The 23,569-nt window shown below is 32.6% G+C and overlaps 1 protein-coding gene across 1 annotated transcript; it reads right to left on the bottom strand.

Annotated features, from left to right (window-relative positions):
* Positions 1–2,000: 2,000 nt before the first annotated feature.
* Positions 2,001–22,794, bottom strand: LOC127726578 (pyruvate dehydrogenase E1 component subunit alpha, mitochondrial-like). The gene is made up of 9 exons (XM_052233994.1): positions 22,642–22,794; positions 15,153–15,203; positions 14,508–14,681; positions 11,964–12,090; positions 8,619–8,710; positions 7,072–7,320; positions 5,584–5,720; positions 5,281–5,389; positions 2,001–3,388 (listed from the first exon to the last, which is right to left on the bottom strand). Exons 1-9 carry the CDS (start codon positions 22,690–22,692, stop codon positions 3,224–3,226), a joined length of 1,155 nt encoding a protein of 384 aa, XP_052089954.1. The 5' UTR covers positions 22,693–22,794; the 3' UTR covers positions 2,001–3,223.
* Positions 22,795–23,569: the final 775 nt, after the last annotated feature.

The raw sequence follows: 23,569 nt of genomic DNA, 5'->3' as shown, positions 1-23,569 counted from the left end.
AAATTTTCATTTGATTTGTTTTATTGTCCCATACAAGTATATATATGGTTTAGGGGTGGGGATCGCGACCGTTTACAAGATAAAAGAACATTTTCAAATTGAAGGGGGGTTGGATGACCCCCAGGGACTCACCCTATATTTTATTTGATTTGTTTCATTGTCCTGTTCTCATTACTGAAGACCACGCGTGTCTATCACTTACTGTTTTCGAGTATAAATAGTCATTTGAAAATAAAATCCCATAGGGTTCTACAGTAAACCCCTCCCTTCTTTAGGCCCCTCAAAATACCCCTAAATAGTTCCCAATGCACAAACGAAAGATTGATGGCTCCGCTAGACATGTTAGTCTTACATTTTATGAAACCTTAAGTTAATCTGACAAGGGGTCCGAGTTGTTTTCTTAGACGGTCCGAGTGGACTCGGTCCGACTTGTCTCTGGGACGAGTTATTCCGCATTTCTTAAAACATCGACCTGATTGGTCGACATTGCTTACGTCGATTTCCGGTTTTTCATTCATAAAATAACAACAAGTTCAGTGATAAACGGAATAATTTAATAAAAGAAAGGAATTTAAATGTGCATACATTTAATTGAAATAAATTAAATAATCACAATCTTCTTAAACTAAAAGAATATCATGATTAAGAGTACTTTCGCTTAATCGGACTTTATATCATCAGAATCAAACGAACTTACGTTTCGTGTAAGTTAAAATTACCGCCAACTTCGACTACATGTGTACTATATATAACTTTATTCCCTCTATCATAGAGATTTGGTGTACATGAACAATATTCCTGCGCATTTTTGCCATTTGGGAAATATAAACGACTTGTAATTACAGATTTTCGGCGATGAAATATTTCATACAATTGTTCTTTGCCATCTTAGCCAAAAGCACAGGGGATAACAAACTACGTACGGATTTCTATTGAGCACTATTTCCTATGTGCAACTTCAAATATTATGCGTCGTTCGACGATCATTTAAGGTTATTCTGGTCATATTTTTTGTATTCCAGAATTAAAAGAATGAAAAAAAATGTCCAATTAGTTATAAATAACATATTAGCCTGCTAGATTACAACAATGGCACCTTTTTCAGCATTCGTTAGGAAGAACACAAATATAGGGTGCTAGCATAAGGCAGCTTAACTGCCTAAAAATCAAAAGTTAAATATCTCATCAATTTGATTAAAATAAGATCCTGTGTCCAAGCTTTGCTTACAAGGATCTGAAAACTCCCCGTTCTATAATTTCTGTTTTATTGAGACCTTTTAGGATCCTCTGGTTTTGTCGAATTACTATACACACCTTAATAAAATGCTTCACTGAGCGCAGCCTGATACGACCGCAGTGGTCGAACCCTGAACAGTTGGGACAAATTTGGACACAATATTCAAGCTTGATACTATCTGAATTAATCATATGATGATGATGGATGGCTGTTTAAATTGAAGCAGCTAATCAAATGTATATTCAGGACGAGATCATAATAATGTGATATGAATATAAACACTGCTTTATACTGGACCCACATGCTGAGCTGGATTTATAACGTGCTAGTTCACAAGGTAACAAACAGTCTGCAGGAAGACATGTCATCCTTTCTGAACACATTATTCTGACTACGAGCTGACCAGTCTTTGCTCTTACTCCTAAATACTGTGTGTTGATAACTACTTGAGTTTCAGTGTCTTTAATGACCAAATCAGTTCATATATTTTACATAAACTAATTGAATTGACTGAAGTAGACACATTTAAGTGTTGGTAAAAAATGTCAAAATCTTTCATCAGATGTACTTCAAATTTAGGGCCAAAATTAGCCCTTACCTGACCTTCTCCTTTTCTTTTTTTGAGTGACCAGCAATGCTTGATTTTGTTTGGGATCATAATTTTTAGAGAATATCACAATTTCAGGAATGTTTAACAAAAGAACAATTGACAACATTTTTAAAAGGATTGGTATCCAAATAAAGTAAATAATAAAAAAAAATTTAGTTTTAATTTTATTGCATATTCAAATAAAAATAAACTCAATTGTACATAAAATGTATGACTCATGCAATACTTCATCACAAATATAACAGCTATATAACAACTGAAGCTTCTCAGAAGCTCTTTAAATTTCATATGAATCATGGATGTACTGTTTTTTTTTCCAATTTTCCACAAAGTATACTGTATACAATTATTACAAGTAAAAATTCTCAAACTTTGCTGATTTTTTTTTCAAAATAAAATTATCCATTAGGCAAGTTTTGAGTAGATGAATAAGGACCTGAGAAGATATATTTATTTATTATTTTAATCAGCTGCTAATAGTTTTTTTCAGTTTAATCTCCGCAGAATTGACAAATTTACGAAGTAAATATATCAACATAACATTAATAACTCATTAAATAAAACTTATTCAGTGGAACCATTCCTGTTTTATATCATTTAGATTTTAAAAAATGAAAAAAGATCTGACAAATGGGAAGGAAAAAATTTATCTTTTACCTTCTTGAATATCATAAATATTCTCTTTTTTGAAATTAGTAATGTTTTGTTATACATGTACAGAGAGAAGCTGTCAATTTAAATGTATTTCACTATTACAACTAAAAAAATGTACACTGAAAAAAAAATTATTTGGCTGATTGAGATTCAAATTGGAATGAACAGATATTTATGGTTCATGTCTGACCTTAGATGCTTTGTTTTTCATAGTTCAGTTAACTGCTTAATTAAAAGAAATTCCAGCATTCAAAGTCTATCTTAGTCAAAAAATACTTTTGTTACAAGTATATTTCTTTTCTTAAATATATTTTTAAGACTTCATTAGTTCTTAATATCTGTTGATTGTATCACAAATTCTTAGGGGTGCAACAATACATTTTAGTCTCAAATATGAAAACCAATTAACTGAATATAAAATTTGTGAGTGAAATAGTCAAATACAGTGTTTAAACATCCAATAACTTTATAAAACTACCTTTGTTTATGTCCAGATATGGAACTTCATAAAAATTTACAAAAATATTTTGCCTATCATTAAACAGATATTGCATGTATGACCTTCTTTAGTAGCTAGACAATCACCAAAGAAATAACTTAACATACAACACCTGAATTTTTGTGATATGTATAAAAAGATCATTGCACCCCTACAAAATGTAATCTTAAATAATATAAATAACAATAATTGACAGCAAATTGAGTATGGTCTGTAAGGACTTTTATCGTGAAGCCACCATTGTAACAGGATCACATGTTCTGACTTTAAAGTCTGCGTCAGGCTGGACATAAATGTGATCGTACATGTCCTCCAGCGGGGGACCAGCATCAGCTATAGCTAGCTTCTCCGATTCTGTTACTTCTTTTCTTACATCTTGATCTATTTTCTGTAAAATAAAATCTCAGTGATAAGAGATGGTCTATAATGCGGGTTATTCATTTCTGTATTCTTTAAAATTTCAGACAATTATTCTCTATTTTTTATATTTCAGCACCCCATCATTCTCTATTCTTTGTTATTTTGTCCTATTTTTCTCTATTTCTTTAAGTTTTTAGCCCTTTATTCTGCACTTTGAGCCCATTATTCTCTATTCTGTAAACCCCATCCAGACCCTCATAAGAGAACTCAACTGATATGACACATCTGCTTTGGAGCAAAATTATAAACAGCAATTTTATTGGCTTTGTCGTCTTATCTCCATGCATGGGATTTCACATACCAAATACTTCAAAGACTCAAATTATAAAATTTAACAGTAAACAGTGTAATTATCATAACTTACTTGACTTGAGCAAAAAGCCAACTGCAATGACCATAGCAGGAACAGATAAACCTTTAAATTTTAGGGCAATTTTTTTCTATTCTTTATATTTCCACACCCCATCATTCTCTATTCTTTATTATTTTGTCCTATTTTTCTCTATTCCTTTTTATTTAAAGCCCTTTATTCTGCACTTTGAGCCCATTATTCTCTATTCTGTAAACCCCATCCAGACCCTCCTAAGAGAACTCAACTGTAATGTAACATCTGCTTTGGAGCAAAATTATAAACAGCAATTTTATCAGTGCAATTATCATAATTTACTTGACTTGAGCAAAAAGCCAACTGCAATGACCATAGCAGGAACAGCTAAAATTGCAATACACCACCTTTGTTCCAACATATTTGTTGGGGCCCAAAACATTTAAAACTGGTAAAGGAAACTCAAAGCTTATGTTTTACTGGTGACAATTTGCGGAGGCCTGTTTTTCCCCCTTTGAATTTCCAGGGTTTATAATTAAACCTTTATATATCTTTTATTCAAAAATGCATTAAACATCACAGTGTTTAGAAAAAATTGAAAACAAATATTGAACAATCAATAAATATGATTATAGACACTTACACGATAGTTATAGCTCTTGATAATTAAATTTTGATTTTTTGGTGAACAGTTAAATCAAATCTGCTTAATTATTATTTTTTTTGGTTACAGAACTTTTTTCACTTATTTACAGTATGAATGTATATCTAATAAGAATAACAGAGTTTTTTTTATCAAGGATTCTATTATTTAAAGTTATGAATTTCCATAAAATCAGAATAACAAATATTTTCTACCTTACCTGTTTGGAATACTACAACTCATGTATAAATAAATGGGGGAGTGTGTCCATGGGACACAGATGACGCCTCGGCTTGCATATAACGTTATAAAGAGACATAACTCAAGAACGGTAAAAGTGAAGCTACCCAAATTTGTACTTGATCTGAGTTTTGTGGTAATAAGCATTCATAATAAGTTTCATTACATTTGGTTTAGGCAAACTTAAGTTAGCATGGTTAGAGAACAGAAACGAAAAATTCAGCAATTTTTTTCATTTGCAAAGGGGCATAACTCTAGAACCGTAAAAGTGATGCCACCAAAATTCGAATCTGATCTCTGTTTTGTGGTAATAAGCATTGCTCATAAGTTTCATAACATTTGGTTGTGGCAAACTAAAGTTAGAGAATGGAAACAAAAAAATTCAGCAATTTTTCCATTTCTGAAGGGGCATAACTCTATAACGGTAAAAGTGATGCCACCAAAATTCAACTTGATCTGTGTTTTGTGGTAATAAGCATTGTGGATAAGTAACATAACATTTGGATGAGGCAAACTAAAGTTAGAGAACGGAAACTAATTTTGGAATGTACGGATTTATGGACAAGGGTAAAACTTAATGCCCCCTCCGATACGGCGGGGGCATAAAAATCATGAAGAACTTGTTACAAAATTCAATACTATATTTTCCTACCTTGAGTTCATCTTCTGTTACTAAATTTGATTCTAGTAGTTTCTGTTTAAAACTGGTGATAGGATCCCTGGTCTGTCTTACTTCCTGTATCTCTTCTCTTGTTCTGTAGCTGTAAACAATGGTAAACAAACTCATCACTTAAGTATTCATTTCTATGTCACTTTAATTTGTTACAAAATAATTCAAACATCTCTTAGCTAATATTTTTTAGTATTTGCATAGGTTTCCTTTATCACTTATTTTTGAATTGGGACAATTAAACTAGTGGTTTTGGTCCAACTCTAAGGATCTTAGGATTAATACCTTGTGCCTGGATCACTCATACTGTGACCTGAGTATCTATATGTAGCACACTCTATAAGGAGAGGACCATTCTTCAAAACATAATCTTTAGCAAATCTAGTGGCTTCCTTCACTGCTAATACATCCATACCATCTACCTGAAAATATAGAATTGTCCAATATATCATAAACTTGTCATGCCTGTTCTGGAAATAAATATATGAAGGTGTTGGATACCTGTATTTATGCGACTTTTTTGCATACATTTTTGGTATATAAATATGGAGATGTGGCATGATTGCCACTGAGACAACTATTCACCAGAGCAAAGGACATGGATGCAAACAACTACTTGTCACTATAACTCTTATTTTTAGGACTGTTCGTGTGCTCAAAATAACATTATGTTTTTTTTATTGTCCCTTTATTAGCTTCTACCTCTTTTATCCACTTATTCAGAATAGAAAATCATGCTTGCAAATTACTGTGAAATTTCCTGTGAATAAAGAATAAAATAGCTAATTATATACTACAAAGTTTTAGCTTAACTTATTGTTAAAACAAAAACTTCCTTCACAAGATCGTAGCCACAAAAAGAGCTATCTCATTTTTTTTCTAAATATACATATTTTGTAAATTCAGAATTATTGCAATTTTTTTTTATTAATATGAATAATGTAAATGGGTGAGTATTGCAATAATAAGAACTTGCATTCTGATATCTGATATATACACTTGTATACATATTTTCTGGAAATTGCAATAATAAATCTCACATGTTTGTCCTTAATTCAATAAAAGCAGTGTAAGGGAAGTAACCAAAACGTTGTATTTGGATTACCTCCCTTACACTGTTTTAAATTATCTTTATTGTTCATTAACCATTACTTTATACATAATTTAAAAGCAGTGTAAGGGAGATAATTTCAATGATGTATTTGATTTATCTCCCTTACACTGCTTTAAATTATGTTTTGTACTAAAGTATTTGTCCATTAACCAGGACACCCTTGTTTTTCCCCCTTTTTTGCCCCTAATTCCTAAACGGTTTGAGCCATAACCCCCCAAAGCAAATCCTAACCATCCCTTTGTGGTATGGAAACTTGTAGTATAATTTCAGAGAGATCCATACACTGTTCCACAGTTATTGTCTGGAAACTAGAAAATGCTTATTTTTGGCCCCTTTTTGGCCCCTAATTCCTTAACTGTTGGTACCATAACCCTCAAAATCAATCCCAACCTTCCTTTTGTGGTATTTAACCTTATGGTCAAATTTCAAAAAGATCCATTCACTTAAACTAAAGTTAGAGTGCGAAAACCAATGTGTCTTCGGACGACGACAACGATGACGACAACGCCAACGTCATACCAATATACGACCCCAAAATTTTTTTGCGGTCGTATAAAAATTGCAATAATAAATGCATGCAATATTCCCAAATTTATAGTATTTGTAAACTTATACAATATGTACATCTATTAAACATATCATTAAAAGAGCTGACATACCCTAAGCCCTGGCATATAATCTCCTCTGGTATAATAATCTGTACTGTAAGATGCTCGCTCTACACTTGTACCCATACCATAACCATTGTTCTCACAGACAAATATACATGGAAGTTTCCATAACATAGCAATGTTGAATGCCTCAAAAACTTGACCCTGGTTAGCTGCTCCATCCCCATACAGTGTTATACAGATATTACCATTGTTCAGGTATTTCTGGGTGAATGCTATACCCGCTCCTAATGGAACCTAAATAAACAAGATGCATTGTCAACCATTGTTTATTTACAAAAAGTTGTCTGGCAAAGCACACCCCCACTCATAAAAAAACAAGATCAGTATAATCAAAATTCAAAGTATGTCAAACAGGAAGTTACTGCCAAGCATATCTGAAAATCACTATAATAGTACAACTCAACATTATAAATTTCTAGACCAAATATTAAATCCTTCCTTGATACATTAAATGATTAATATGTAAAGAAAGTTGCAGAGGGACAAACACAGTAACTGCAGGATGCAGCCCACTCTGCCAGTAGGGGTCTTACATCTCCATATTGGGTTAATATTGGATGTGATAGAAAATCCTATAGTTCTCCAAATCTTTTTTTTTCATGGTGGTCCTTGAAGAAAATCTGATGGTCTATTGCAAAACACCAAAATTGTATCAGTCCTATGCAAGTTTTGGTGGTCAAAACCATAGGACCACCACTTTTGAATAACTCTGCTATATTACAGTGTAACTCAGGTGGAGCTTGCTTTTTGTACCTGTCCATGGCGGGAGTAGGAACATAAGGGCACATCTTCTAGCTTGTCCAAACGGCTCTCATATGAGATAAATGAAGAGAACATGCTCTCACATGAGATCAATGAAGAGAACATGCTCTCACATGAGATCAATGAAGAGAACATGCTCTCACATGAGATCAATGAAGAGAACATGCTCTATCAATGAGATCAATGAAGACAACATTCTCCCACATGAGATCAATGAAGAGAAAATGTTCTCACATGAGATCAATGAAGAGAACATGCTCTCACATGAGATCAATAAAGAGAACATGCTCTCACATGAGATCAATGAAGAGAACATGCTCTCACATGAGACCAATGAAGAGAAAATGCTCATACTTTTGTTTGATCGTAGAAGAACATGCTATTGATATAAGCAGGTGACATTTGTGTACAATTTTTCTAAGAAATTAATGATTTAAACTTGAGTGGATATAACTTGGCTGGTCATTGTCAGAGGAAGGAATATCCATTTGACCTACAGGATGTGTAGTGCAATTTTTTTTACATGAAATAGAAATAGAAATTCTTTATCCAATCATGGACCCATGTTGGTTTAACATGTAATACAATGAGTTTAATGATGTTAAAGACAATCAAAGTAAAACTTAAATACAATATTATAGATAAATGAACAGTAAGTGCATGTTTATGAGAGAGACAACCTAAATAGGGGAGATAACTTTTCAATATAAGATGGATTATTTCCCTTTGTGCAGTGTGTATACTTCTATAAAAAAATATTTAAGAAATACCTGTGCTCCTACAATCCCATTTCCACCATAAAAGTTCTTAGCATACATGTGCATAGACCCTCCTTTTCCTTGTGCACATCCCGTCTTTTTGCCTGAATAAAATAAAAAGTAAAATAACAAAAATACTTAACTCCTAAATAAATAAAAATATATGATACAAACAATGTATGCTACAATTTATATCAAAAATAAAATCTACAATATCTACATATCCTTTGCTTTTAGCGCTAAATGCTTTCTTGAATGTCATGATACCTAGCTAAATTTGCCTTCCATTGGCATAAAAAATCCATCATGAAGGGTTTATACCATCATGTTTTGATATAGACCACAAGATGGATTTATTTTTTCACATTGCCAAAGGACAAGGTACGATAAGGCCTGTTTTTGGCCCCCTATTTTCTCATTTTTCAAATTCTGTTTTAGAAAGCTACTTATTATGTTAAAATATTCCCTGAGGTTTGAAGTTTGTTTGGGTGAACTTCAAAACCACTAATTTTAGCAACTGGGTGAGGTGAGGGGGGTTAACTTTCTGTTATTATTCAAATATTGTAATTATTATTCACTTTGCAGGTGTTCCGTACAACTAATTTTTAGTTTTTTAGTGCCTGCGCCAACGTGACCCTGGAATTATTTTATTCCAATGTCATGAGAATTGTTTTTGCTGTCTAAATCAACATAATTTTCTCCGGGTCACATAGGCGCACGCTATTAAATCTTAAGAAACAATGGCCAAAAATCGTATTTTTTCCTACTTTTGGCGTTTTTGATGTCCTTTTACCCCCCTCACCTCACCCATTTTCTGGAATTAATGGTTTTCAAGTTCATCCAAACAAACTTCAAACCTAAGGGAATATTTTAACGTGATAAGTAGCTTTCCAAAACAAAATTTAAAAAATGAGAAAATAGGGGGGCCAAAAACGGGCCTTATCGTACCTTGTCCTTTATGCTTATTTTAACATGTTCCCCTTTACTTATATGGCTTCCCAGATTTCAGGAATAAGTGAGGAATCCAAATATTGCTTTTCATGTGATAAAGTATTCATTATACAATTTTATAATTTTAAAGAGCTTTCTGTCATGACAAATTTTGATTCGATTTGAATGGTCTTTTGGAAAAGCACATGGTAAGATAAATGATAAAGGAATTATAATGATAAATAAATTGCTTCGCTGAGTGCAGCTGGATACGACCGCAGATGTCCAACCCTGAAAAGTTGGGGCCAAAATGGACACAATATTCACGCTTGATACAGGTCTGAATTTGGATTGTAATTAAATTTCTGACACATAATAGGTTTCTGACACAGAATAACTGTAGTCAAAGAACTTCAAATTGGTTATTTGATTTGAATTTATATTCAATTTTTTGCGTTTGTGCAATACACTATGCTGTTAGATATTAACCCCCCAAAAAAAAATATTTGATGAAATTTTCTATTAATTTCTGAAATCTGAAATGAGAAAAATTGTCCCCCTCCAATTTTTTTCACCTCCCCCTTTCCCTTATTCCAAAAAATAATTCTTTCCCTCAAGTTATGGTCAGTATCTCAGACAATCATCATTTCTTAATACATAATTTACAATCAGTGTAAGGGAGGTAATCAAACATTGTTATTTAAATTGATTTGGATTTTGATTTGGATTACCTCCCTTACACTGCTTTTAAATTGTCTCAATTGTCCTTTAACCAGAAAAACTCTTGTTTTTCCCCTTTTTTTGCCCCTAATTCCTAAATGGTTTGAGCCATAACCCCCCAAAGTCAATCCTAACCATCCCTTTGTAGTATGGAAACTTGTGGTATAATTTCAGAGAGATTCATACACTTTAACACAAGTAATTGTCTGGAAACTACAAAAATGCTTATTTGGGCCCCTTTTTTGGCCCCTAATTCCTAAACAGTTAGGACCATAACCCCCAAAATCAAGCCCTACCTTCCTTTAGTGATTATAAAGCTTGTGTTAAAATTTTATTGATTTTTACTTACTTATACTAAAGTTATTATCCCGAAACCATCTGTCTTCGGCTGACGACGACAAAATGATACCAATATACGACCAAAAAATTTAATTTTTGCGGTCGTATAAAAACATCAAAGCCATTCTAACCAATTAGTCTCTCAAGCATATCTGATCATATGTTATATATAATGACAATATCATATTAATAAAATTAATCCCCCCTTCCCAATAAAATGATGTAGATTATTTTAAATGAATTATATATACCCAGTTTAACTCTTAGCTGTTTATTAAATTGTCTATAAATAACCAGACAGTGTTGTCTGTTATTTAGGAGTTTCCCAGTATTTTCCCGCCAAAAGTGCACATGTGACATGGTTGTCAACAAAAGAAAACATGTGGTCAGGGAATTCATTTGATTTTTTGAATTATACTGCTTTTATTAATTTAGTTTGGATATATATGCATTCCATTTAGACATTTAAGGTACAGTCAAGCATTTGTATTTAAAGAATAGTTTGCAAACAATTTTTACTTTCAATTTGACAAAACTGGGTCATGATCTTTCATTGGATGTTACCTTGTTCAACCACGAGAGACACTGTAAATAATGCAATCAACTGTCAATGTACATCCCCTGAGGCGGTATTCACACCATTAAACACTAATTAGATTTCTTAATTGCCACTGACATGATAATAAGGATTACAGAGTTCCAGAATTCAACTTCAATCTACTGAATTTGCAAGTGTGGCAGACTATAAAATGAGCGCGGCGCTGGGAATTTTAGCGTGGTGCAAGGAATTTCAGCGTAGCACACCGACATGCTTAAATAGGTCATGGTGATCCCTGAGTATTCATTCAAAAGGAATTGACAATCAGTTTATCAAATACTCATATATCACAGTCTACACTTTCCAATAGGGTTACATTATCACAGTCTACACTTTCCAATAGGGTTATATTATCACAGTCTACACTTTCCAATAGGGTTACATTATCACAGTCTACACTTTCCAATAGGGTTACATTATCAAAGTCTACACTTTCCAATAGGATTACATTATCACAGTCTACACTTTCCAATAGGGTTACATTATCAAAGTCTACACTTTCCAATAGGGTTACATTATCACAGTCTACACTTTCCAATAGGGTTACATTATCAAAGTCTACACTTTCCAATAGGATTACATTATCACAGTCTACACTTTCCAATAGGGTTACATTATCAAAGTCCACACTTTCCAATAGGGTTACATTATCATAGTCTACACTTTCCAATAGGGTTACATTATCAAAGTCTACACTTTCCAATAGGGTTACATTATCACAGATTTTCAATGAATTGTGTAAGAACTTTTTAGGAGACATGAATACCTACCAATTAATTCAGCCAGTACACCATGGACAGATATACCTCTAATATAGGCCCAACCATGGGCTCTGTATGCTGTGATTACAGAGTCGTCTGGTGTAATGGAATTCTCCATACCTACACAACATGCTTCCTTGAAAAAGAAAACAAAATAAAGACGTGTTAAAAAAAAACAATCAAAATGGTGAAATCAAAGTGCTTGTGAGTACTGAAGGGTAAAGATTGCTTTCACTTTGCAATGTTAACTTTAAATCAAACATTTTATTGCATTTAGCCAAATCTAAATTTGAGTTATCTTCCTTTGTTCATAATTGTGCATTTGTTACTTGAACCTATACATATGCACCATGCACAACTTATGTAATTCCTAAAACAAGAGTTTTCTTGACAAGTATGGTTATTCAAATACACATCATTTTGTTAACTTTAATATCCGAGTACATGTCTAACATATCAATAATAAATTGCATGAAGTTGTCTGGATAGGATGTAAAGAATGTTCACTTCACTGCACTATATGTTGTTGAAACTATAAACATGATAAACAGTAGTGATAAACCCTGGAAGATATAGATACCAAGCCAGTCAGAGAAGGATTTTGATTGCAATCTTTACCTCAAAAATCACAAATATATGAATATGATTTTGGTGACAGCATCTGCTAATCTCTCTATTTTTATGATTCCATGTTTAAATTTACTTGCAGTGAAGAATCTTCTTATCATTTCCTTTCCAGGTTCATGTACTCTATTATATCTTACATCCAGTCAAGAATTCAGATATTGACAGAGAAAGAATTTTCTGATTCATTATTTCAAATTCATTATGCACATGTCTCCTTTTGATTCTTAGTGACAAGAATATGGATGAAGACAGATTATTTTGATCTGCTTACTTTGTACAAAAAAAAGATGACAAAATCTACTGATCTGTACACTTTTGTACAGGTTCCCTGTTGAATCATACCTAGATATAAGAAATGTGGTATGAGTGCCAATGAGACAACTCTCCATTCAAGTCACAATTTCTAAAAGTAAACTATTATAGGTCAAAGTACGGCCTTCAACATGGAGCCTTGGCTCACACCGAACAGCAAGCTATTAAGGGCCCCAAAAATGACTAGTGTTAAACCATTCAAACAGGAAAACCAACAGTCTAATCTATATAAAAAATGAGAAACGAGAAACACTTATGAACCACATCAACAAATGACAACCACTGAACATCAGGTTCCTGACTTAGGACAGTGGTGTAACTGTTGAATTGTACTTGTCCAGAAACAGGTGACAGAATCCTCTGATCTGTTTACTTTTGTACAGGTTCCCTGTTGAATTGTACTTGTCCAGAAACAGATGACAGAATCCTCTGATCTGTTTACTTTTGTACAGGTTCCCTGTTGAATTGTACTTGTCCAGAAACAGATGACAGAATCCTCTGATCTATTTACTTTTGTACAGGTTCCCTGTTAAATTGTACCTGTCCAGAAACAGATGACAGAATCCTCTGATCTGTTTACTTTTGTACAGGTTTGGCCACACTTAAAATAGTTTGGTTTGCCCCAACCCTACCCAAAGGTAGAGACAGTGGGTAGGTAGGTAGGCATTTTCTTTTTTTTTTATTTTTGCAAAGAGAAATTGAAGTGTCAGATGCTTGTCAGTCTTCATGCCTATCTGATTAAAAAATAAATGGGGAATGTGTCCATGGGACACAGATGATGCCCCTGCTTTCAAATCATATAAAGTTATAAAGGGACATAACTGAAGAACAGTAAAAGTGATGCTACCCACATTTGTTACTGATCTGAGTTTTGTAGTAATAAGTATTGTGTATAAGTTTCATAACATTTGGTTGAGGCAAACCTAAGTTAGAGAACAGAAACGAAAAATTCAGCAATTTTTTCCTTTTGTAAAGGGGCATAACTCTAGAACAGTAAAAGTGATGCCACCTTAATTCAAACTTGATCTGTATTTTGTGGTAATAAGCATTGTGTATACGTTTCAAAACATTTGGTCAAGGCAAACTAAAGTTACAGAACGGAAACGAAAAATTCAGCAATTTTCAGCAATTTTTCCATTCGTTAAGGGCATAACTCTAGAACGGTAATAGTGACGCCACCAAAATTAAATCTTGATCTGTGTTTTGTGGTAATAAGCATTGTGTACAAGTTTCATATTATTTGGTTAAGGCAAACTAAAGTTAGAGAACGGAAACAAAAAATTCAGCAATTTTTCCATTTGTAAAGGGGCATAACTCTAGAACGGTAATAGTGACATCACCAAATTTCAAACTTGATCTGTGTTTTGTGGTAATAAGCATTGTGTATAAGTTTCATAACATTTGGTTGAGTCAAACTAAAGTTAGAGAACGGAAACCAACTTTGGGACGGACGGACAAGGGTAAAACTTAATGCCCCCTCTGCTACGGCGGGGGCATAAAAAAGTTTTTCACATCAGGATAATAAAAGATTTTGATTAGGCAGCTATTTTCTGGGTAGGTAGGGTTAAGGCAAACAAACATATTCTTTTTATGGCCTTCCCTGTTGAATCTAACCTGTCCAGAATACAGATGACAGAATCCTCTGATCTGTTTACTTTTGTACAGGTTCCCTGCTGTTGTTTCCATTCTTCTGATGGTTTGCATCTGTCTGTAGTATTTTAATGCATCCTCCCTGGTACAGGTGACTGTAGTAGCAGGACCTTGCTCTAGTTTGTGTAGTTTACATTGCTGAAAAAAAAGTCAAATACATTTACAGCAAGGTATGACAAAAACATAACAATTCATCAAAGACACAAGCCCAAATAGTAAAAGCAGTGTAAAGAAAAAGTAAAAGTATTGAAAATTATAAGGACAGTGCCTTTCAAAAATTTTCAATTTAAACTTCCCACAGGGAAATAAAACTTCTAGCTTGTTGACTATGTACAAATTACATTTATACTGGAATGGACACTGTTTTTTTTCTTTTAATTTTATTCCGTTTTTCATCGATTTATGAGTTTGGATATTCCTTTTGTATTTTCTGTCTCTCTTTTACATATATTATTTATAATCAGATAAACATTTAAAAGTCAAATTTTGTAAAAAAAATAAATGAAATTATCCGGAAAATTTGAGTAAACATAGGTAGATTGCCTACTGTTAGTGGTAAGAAATAGAGAATCTGAACTTAATTGCAAGAAAATGCAAAAATTAACTTACTGCCACTTCAAATGTTGCCTCATTTGATGCACATCTTGCCCCAACAAATAGCTAAAAAATAAACAGAATATTCCTACAGTAATATGCATGATAGTTAAGCAAAATAAATGATAAATGATAAACACGACAAACAAATTAGATACTTATTCAATATGTCCAGGTTGACTGGTTCAAAGTTTGGATCTATTTCGACTTTGCAAGTTTAATTTTAAACAGCTTATACAATGCATGTAATTCAGTCTTCACAATCATATTTTCTCTTATAATGCCTAAATGGTAAATATAATATTGAAATAACTTTCTGTGAAACATTGTTCTTGGCTTTCATGTCTTTATGACATAATTTATAAGTCTGTTTCTGGTGTCAAACAAAATCATCACATCATATCTTCAATCTTTTTGTTTGCTTAAGGTGGTACCAAACACCTTGACTGAAATTAATTTGTCTCATTTAATTTTTCATAAAATTTTGACAAAATATTTACTTTGACCCTCTGACAAAAATATAAAAATTTCAAAAAACTTGAACCACACACTTTACAAAAATGACTTCATCGGAAAAATTTCATTGGATATATAGCAGTTTGCAGTTTTGATAAACACATTTTGATCATTGAGAAGCTTGATATACCCTTAACAATAATACACGATTAAAACGTTCAGCTGATTTTTACAGAGTTATCTCCCTATAGTGTTATCAGTCAGGGGAATTACTGAAATAAGTGATTTATAAAATTACTTATTTAAGTAGCTAATTCGAAATTTTGTCACAAATTGTGATTTTGTAATTTTACCAAAATTTTAAACATATAGGTTTAGATTATATCTTATTATTAGTAAAATTGGAAAAAATGAACCTTTTTCTTCTTTTAAATAGCAAGGTTTATGCCTTTGCTGCAATCATCGATCATTTAGCTGTACATTCTATATTTGTTGAAAAAATTGCTATAATGAAGGCTTTACATTATAATGAACTGATACTTTCTTAACAGATTTTTCCCAGCAGTGGGAGTAATTTTCCTGTAAAATTCAAGGCTGCATCTTACAGATTACCATGATTATGTAATAAAATTTTGCTGTTCGCGATCAAAATTTCACTGTTCGGGGGTGTTGAAATTAGTGGGGTAATTAAAATAATAATACTTAAAGATGTTTTTTTGGAAGAAAATAGAGGTATGATACTTAAACAAGTGATTTTCATGTCATTATCCCAGTTTCAGTACAAGGTCATCACCTGACATGACTGGTCATCCTATTAACACAGATGTTGGTTCTGATAATTTTAGCAACATAATAAGCCCCTGGATCATTATATTAGTATTGTATATTTAAAGCTACAATCAAATTAAATCACTTAGTCTAGTGATTCATTTGTCAAATGTTTGTACATGTACTACTTAAATACTGTAAATACAGAAATTATTGCGATTTTTCAAAAATTGACAAGAATGCGAGTTTAATTATTGCGATTTCAGAAAAATCTACATACAGATCTATGTTTTAGTTATCAAAATGCGAGTTCTTATTTTTGCGATACTCATCTAGTCGCATTATTCGCATTAATAAAAACCTCGCAATAATTTCTGAATTTACAGTAGGTGATTATTGAAGAAAGACAACTCTTACTTCCAACATTTGAGGACAAAATGTTACTTGAATCAGTGATTTAAAAATCACTCATTTAAGTAAGTCCCCTGACTGCTTATGTACCACCTTAAATATTGATCCAAATTTGACAAAAATTGTCAATCAGAAGAGTAGGGTGTTGATGTGGTATTTGACTCTTGTACTGCCCAAACTACATGCCGACTCGGCAGTACAACAAAGGTGTTTGAGCAAATATATATATTTAGTACTTTCTGTTAACCCTGACACTTCAAGTCATTTCTTGTCCCTAATTAATAAAAAAAAAATCTCAATCTGTAATGGTTATATTTCTGCTGACATGAGAATAATCAGTAATTTTATATAAAGTATTAATCAGGGGCCATTCACCCCCATTCCTGTTGAAATTTATAATATTATTTTATCGTTCTGTAGATGACTATATATTGTTTGGTCTCTGCCCTGGGAAATTTCTTTAATATGAATAAGAAAAACTAAATGAAAAAATGTGGATAGTGTCCACAGATGATGCCCCCGCTTGCATAGCATATAGTTATAAAGGGACATAACTGAAGAACGGTAAAAGTGATGCTACTCAAATTTGAACTTGATCTGAGTTTTTTGGTAATAAGCATTGTGTGTAAGTCTCATAACATTTGGTTGAGGCTAACTTAAGTAGAGAACAGAAACTAAAAATTCAGCAATTTTTCTATTTGTAAACACGCATAACTCTAGAACGGTTGTGTATAAGTTTTATAACATTTGGTTGAGACAAACTAAAGTTAGAGAACGGAAACAAAAAATTCATCAATTTTTATGTTTATAAAGGGACATAACTCAAGAATGGTAAAAGTGTTCTCACCAAATTTCGTACTTAATCTGTATTATGTAGTACTAAGCATTGTGTATAATTTAAAGTTTCATAACATTTGGTTGAGGCAAACTAAAGTTAGAAAATGGAAACAAAAAATTTGTACTTGATTTTAAATTTGTGGTAATGAATATTGTGTATAGGTTTCATAATGTTTGGTTGGGGCAAACATAAGTTACAGAATTTAAACTAAACTTTTGCAATCTTTTGATTTATAAAGGGGCATAACTCAATAATGGTTAAAGTGACACTACCCAAATTCAACTTGATCTGAGTTTAACAGTGGAAGTCAAAATTAAACATTGCATTGTATAAAGCATTGATTGTAGTTGATTCAACTATAATCATGGACAAAGGAAGATAACTCCAATTAAAAAAATTACTTGATATTAAGAAGAAAATAAAAATTTTGCAATTTTTCCATTTATAAAGGGGCATAACTCTAGAACGGTTAAAGTGACACCACCAAAATTCAAACTTGATCTGTATTTTGTGGTAATAAGCATTGTTTGTAAGTTTCATAACATTTGGTTGAGGCAAACTTATGTTAGAGAACGGAAACTAAAAATTTTGCAATTTTTCCATTTATAAAGGGGCATAACTCTAGAACAGTTAAAGTGACACCACCAAAATTCAAACTTGATCTGTGTTTTGTGGTAATAAGCACTGTGTAGAAGTTTCATAACATTTGGTTGAGGCAAACTCAAGTTAGAGAACGGAAACCAATTTTGGGACGTACGTACGTACATACAGACAGACAAGGGTAAAACTTAATGCCCCCACCGCTACAGTGTCTCGCCTACTTTTGCTGCTAGTCACAGGCTCAACAAAAATGGGGAAAAAATTATTAAAAATTTTCCTATAGATACTATCTTTTGATTGTAAGAAGCTTTTGTCCAAGTTTTGTAAAAATCCAGAATGGTTTATGAATCTAATAAATGTTTTAAAAACTTTAACTATAGACTGTATGTAATGTTAACTGGAAGAAAAACTAAGTCCATTTATAAGTTATATATACAGAAAAACAGGAAATAAATTTTTACAAAATCTTCTTCTAGATACTAGCTTTTGATCATAAACAAACTTCTGTCCAAGTTTGGTACAAATCCAGGATAGTTTAAGAAAGTTATTAAAATTTTTAAAACTTTAACCACAGAGTGAATGTAATGTTAACTGGCAGAAAAACTAAGTCCATTTATAAGTAAAATACGGAAAAACAGGATTTTTTTTTACAAAATTTACTTCTGGATACTTTCTTATGATCATAAACAAGCTTCTGTCCAAGTATGGTACAAATCCAGGATAGTTTAAGAAAGTTATCAAAATTTCAAAAACTTTAACCACAGACATGACAGAGTGAATATTTGTGGACGCCGTCGACGGAATGTAGGATCACTATGTCTTGACTTGCGACAAAAGTTGCAGGCTCGACAAAAATCATGAAGGACAAATCCTATTCTCCAGATAGTGCTAGTCAATGGCAATGGTAAATCTATTTGTTGAAAACTTTTGGAAAATTTCTGCCCATTACAGTACAGATCGTGTGACAAGAACTTGAAATGTGAACTAAATGGTGTATTGGATCTATAACTATCTTTCAAGGTAAGGTATTTTCAAAATTTTAAGATTCTGAAAAGATAATGCTTATTCTATTCAACTACTACCTGCTTCAGTTGTAGGGAATGGTGCTGTAGGCATAAAACACAGGGTTGAGGTGCATACATGTACATGTGGTGGACTGTGAAACTCAGATCAGGAGATTGGGAAATTTTGGTCAGGAGTTTAGACCTCAGATCAGAGGGTTTTTTATCAACATAAATTTTGTCGTAAATGTAACCATCTGATGTAAAAATTGTCTTTTAAAGTGTTTTTCTTCTATTCTTCAATCTGAATGTAATGTGTTTACAGTACCCTTGTAGCCTTTCTATTTGGATGATATGATCACTTGAAAGAAATATTGAGAAGCTTCTGTTCCTTGTTTTTTTTTGTATTATTGTTTGTCTACTACCTTTAAATAAAGTACTATGCATATGGTTTAACCTTTCCTTTGAGTACATAGGCCTAATAAAAGTATATGTGTGGTTCCAGTTACATCCTGAAAAAAAATTAGGGTCGGTTGGTTGGCAATTTTTTTTTTTGGATTGTCAAAATCCAGAAAAAAATAATGTGTTCATCGAGTAGGATTCCGGTATTATACACGTCCATACCAGACATGCCAGAAATTCACCATTTTCTATATGTTTGGTTGTAAAATAAACAGATATGTTACATTTTTAGTTAATTTTGTTGAATTCTGTTAAGAATGTGTAGCATTTTAGCCATAGTGGATACTTCTAATGGAAATTCAGATGACAGAAGTCTGTATATTTAATTATTGAAATTCACATTCCACAAAAAAATAAACAGCTGTGCCATGAGCGCATGATACGCCCGTCATCTTGTGTGTGAATTTTTATGCAATAATCATAAATAGTTTCTGACATACGGCCTGACATGCGAAAACCCCCTTTTTTTTACAAAAAACTCAATATCTCTAAAATAAAATTTTGATTCAAAACCAAAAAGTATACAGATCTTAAGATTAATATAACTAAGAAGTGTGTAAATTTTAAGCAATTATCATAAATCGTTTTTGAGATACGTCGCAACATGTGAAAACCCCCCCCTTTTAAAAAAAAAAAATCAATATCTCAAAAATAAATTTTGAATCAAAACCAAAAAGTATACAGATCTTTAGATTAATTTAACTAAGAAGTGTGTAAAATTTTAAGCAATAATCATAAATCGTTTTTGAGATACGGCGCGACATGTGAAAAACCCCTCCCCCTTTTTTTTACAAAATACTCAATAACTCAAAAATAAAATTTTGAATCATCACCAAAAAGTATACAGATCTTAAGAGTAATATAACTAAGAAGTGTGTAAAGTTTTAAGCAATAATCATAAACTGTTTTTGTGATACGGCGCGACATGTGAAAAACCACTCCCCCTTTTTTAACAAAATACTCAATATCTCTAAAATAAAATTTTGAATCGTCACCAAAAAGTATACAGATCTAAAGATTAATATAACTAAGAAGTGTGTAAAGTTTTAAGCAATAATCATAAATTGTTTTTGAGATACGGCGCAACATGTGAAAAAAAACACACACCTGTTTTAGTTACTAAGTCCCGTAGCTCAAAAAGTTTTAATCTTATTTTCACCAAAAGGTATACAGATCGTTTGACCATCATAAGAAACAACTATGTTAAGTTTCATGAAATTTGGATAAGTTGTTTTCAAATTACGGTGCGACATGTTTACGCCGGACAGACAGACGGACGGACAGATGACATTTGTATACTTTGTATACCATAATACGTCCCGTCAAAATTTTGACGGGCGTATAAAAAAGGGTCGGGAGGGGGGGGGGGACGGGGGGTTTGACTAGGGTCGGTCGGGTAACTGGAACCACACATATTATTTGGCCTTAATTAGAGATATTAAAGTAAAGTGTTTTATTCATGCTTCCATCTGTTTTATTTGTATACAATATCATAGGCATAATTTATGAAAAAATATTTGCTATATATTTATAATGTGATGAATAGATGAAAAACTAACAAACATAACATTTATAGTTATGCATGGGTTTTAAGCATTAAGAAAGTCATTTTGCTACAAAACTTAAGACTCATTGTTTCAAACACTGAAAAATATATTAGGTAAAGCACTGTCTATATTACATGGACAAATGTTATTTAATAACTAAAGCACTGGTCTTGGCACACTGGGTTTTTCTAAGAAGTACAATGAAGCGGCCTATAATACACTTGACTCTGTACTAAAGTACATGTAGTCCTTGTCCTTGGATCAAATTGAGCATGCTGAAGGTCTTTAATGTCTGCATAGGACTGTTAAATAGCTAGTATTTCTTTGCTGAGTTGAAAGTTTATTAAAAAAAAATTTGCATCAAAACCTTCCGATCAATGTTTTGACAAAATCAATCCACTTTTCTACCAATGCCAGTATAATTTAATCAAACTATTATCACTTGTTAATTAGACAGAGTTCGCGAAAATGGTCGGTCCTGTCGGTCAAAATGAGGCTCGGACCAGTATTTTGAAGGCTAGTGTCGGTCCCGATGACCGATGTAAAAACAGCCGTTGTAGTGCATATTTCGACACTTTTTTACATCGGTTATTAGATGTATCGCAACTGTTTCCAATAAGTGTTTACATGTACATCGGTTATCAGATGTACCCGCTGCCAATTTCCGGTACTGGTTTACGGATTTATTATAAACAAACCAAAGCGGAGATCTACACGTGGCCTACTAAATTTGTTCATAGAGCCATCCCTGGCAAACAATCGGCGATTGAACCCTACAATGGAGCAAACAAATACTGTAACAGCCGAGAAAGTGATTCAGATGATGAAATGGATAGTGAAGATGACTTTAAATAAGAACAATCAGAAGACCTGAACTGGTCCTTCATTGTTAATTTGCCTGTGGGTGCGATGAATAAAACTAATATTAATAAAGTTATTTTTCGATAAAATATGTTTTTAATTTTATTTCAGGATAAAATTGACAGATTTTGTAGGACTGGCTAAAATTTTGTAGGACTGACAGATAATCATGCTTTGTCGGTCCCATGACTGACGGGTCAAAATAAGTTTTCGCGAACTCTGAATAGAATCAACTTCTGATGGCAGTCAAGCAGAAAGTCGCTCTGGGCACAGAATCTCAAAAGAAACCTGAGCAAATCCCCCCCCCCCCACCCCCCCCCAAGAGTGCGAATAACTAGCTAGTCATCTATGTGATGTACAGTTTTAGTTTTCAGATCTCAAATCTGGAATTCGTACAATTACACTTCCAAAATTCTAATTTATTGAAATATTGAAAAAAATAAAAGGCATTAAAAAACGAGAGAGCCATCTGAATATAGTATTAGACTATTTAACACTTGATTTTCTATTCAGCAATACCATGTTTAATCTCAATAGAAATTGTATTTGCTTATACATACTGTTTTCGGTGTAGAAGAATTTCGCAAGGCCCTCCCAACAGTCGACAACATTTTGGAAATTTGGAGGTCAATAAGCCGCTTGTGTCTGTGAAAAATAATTTGTAACGTTTGCTGTTTTTTTTAACAAAGCAATGCAAATGATGTCTATCAGTATTCCAAATATATTCGACTATCTATTTTAAATCCTTGGTCCATTTGATATGTCATTTTCCTTTACAGCAAAAAAAATCTTTGCTTACACCATTCACAAAATTGATTCTAAATTTGGGGTATCGGGTCCGTTCGCCCTAGGTCCGTTCGCCCTGATAGTCCGTTCGCCCTATTTTTATTTAGGAAATGTATATGTTACATTTATGAACGAAAATATATATTTATTATAATTTATATATATTTATCAAAATTTATGTATATCTATCAAAAGTTAAATACAGAATATTTGCAAAATTTATATTAATCTAAATTCTTGGCTGCATTGTTACACTTTTTTTTAAAATTTATAATTACTTTTACTGTTGATTGAATTTTGATTGCTGATTAGGTATAATTTGCTGTCTTTGATATCACTGATTGTTGTATGAATTGTCTTTGGTGGATTAATAATGAAAATAACATTTTTCTCAAATAAAATAGTCAGCTTGGATGGGTAAAACACTGATGTACAAATTGTAAGGCATGAAAGGGAGCTTATTTTCGCAGCTTGGCTTCTTTGATCTCAAGTGTGTTTTAAAACCGCTGCATTTTTCCATAAACTATGGTACAGTACATGTGTATTTCGAGAAAGCCATGAGGTAGAAAAGATAGTTTTCGACCATCCACAGAGTACTTACATACTGAAGTTGAAGAGAAAAGACATGTATGTCCTGGTGTTTTCAGACACATTACAGGCATACAAAGACGTCAAAAAGAAAAAAATCCTGAATTTTACGCC

This window comes from Mytilus californianus, unplaced genomic scaffold (assembly GCF_021869535.1).
Source record: "Mytilus californianus isolate M0D057914Y unplaced genomic scaffold, xbMytCali1.0.p SCAF_18, whole genome shotgun sequence".
Classification (NCBI taxonomy): Eukaryota; Metazoa; Mollusca; class Bivalvia; order Mytilida; family Mytilidae; genus Mytilus; species Mytilus californianus.
This window is presented reverse-complemented; position numbering and strand designations above follow the sequence as displayed.

Excerpts from the sequence above, each read along its gene's own strand:
- LOC127726578 (XM_052233994.1), bottom strand. The coding sequence starts at position 22,692 with ATGTTGTCGACTGTTGGGAGGGCCTTGCGAAATTCTTCTACACCGAAA. Across the intron at positions 15,204-22,641 it reads ATTCTTCTACACCGAAAACA|CTATTTGTTGGGGCAAGATG; the intron begins GTATGTATAAGC and ends TTTATTTTTTAG. Across the intron at positions 14,682-15,152 it reads AGGCAACATTTGAAGTGGCA|CAATGTAAACTACACAAACT; the intron begins GTAAGTTAATTT and ends CTTTTTTTTCAG.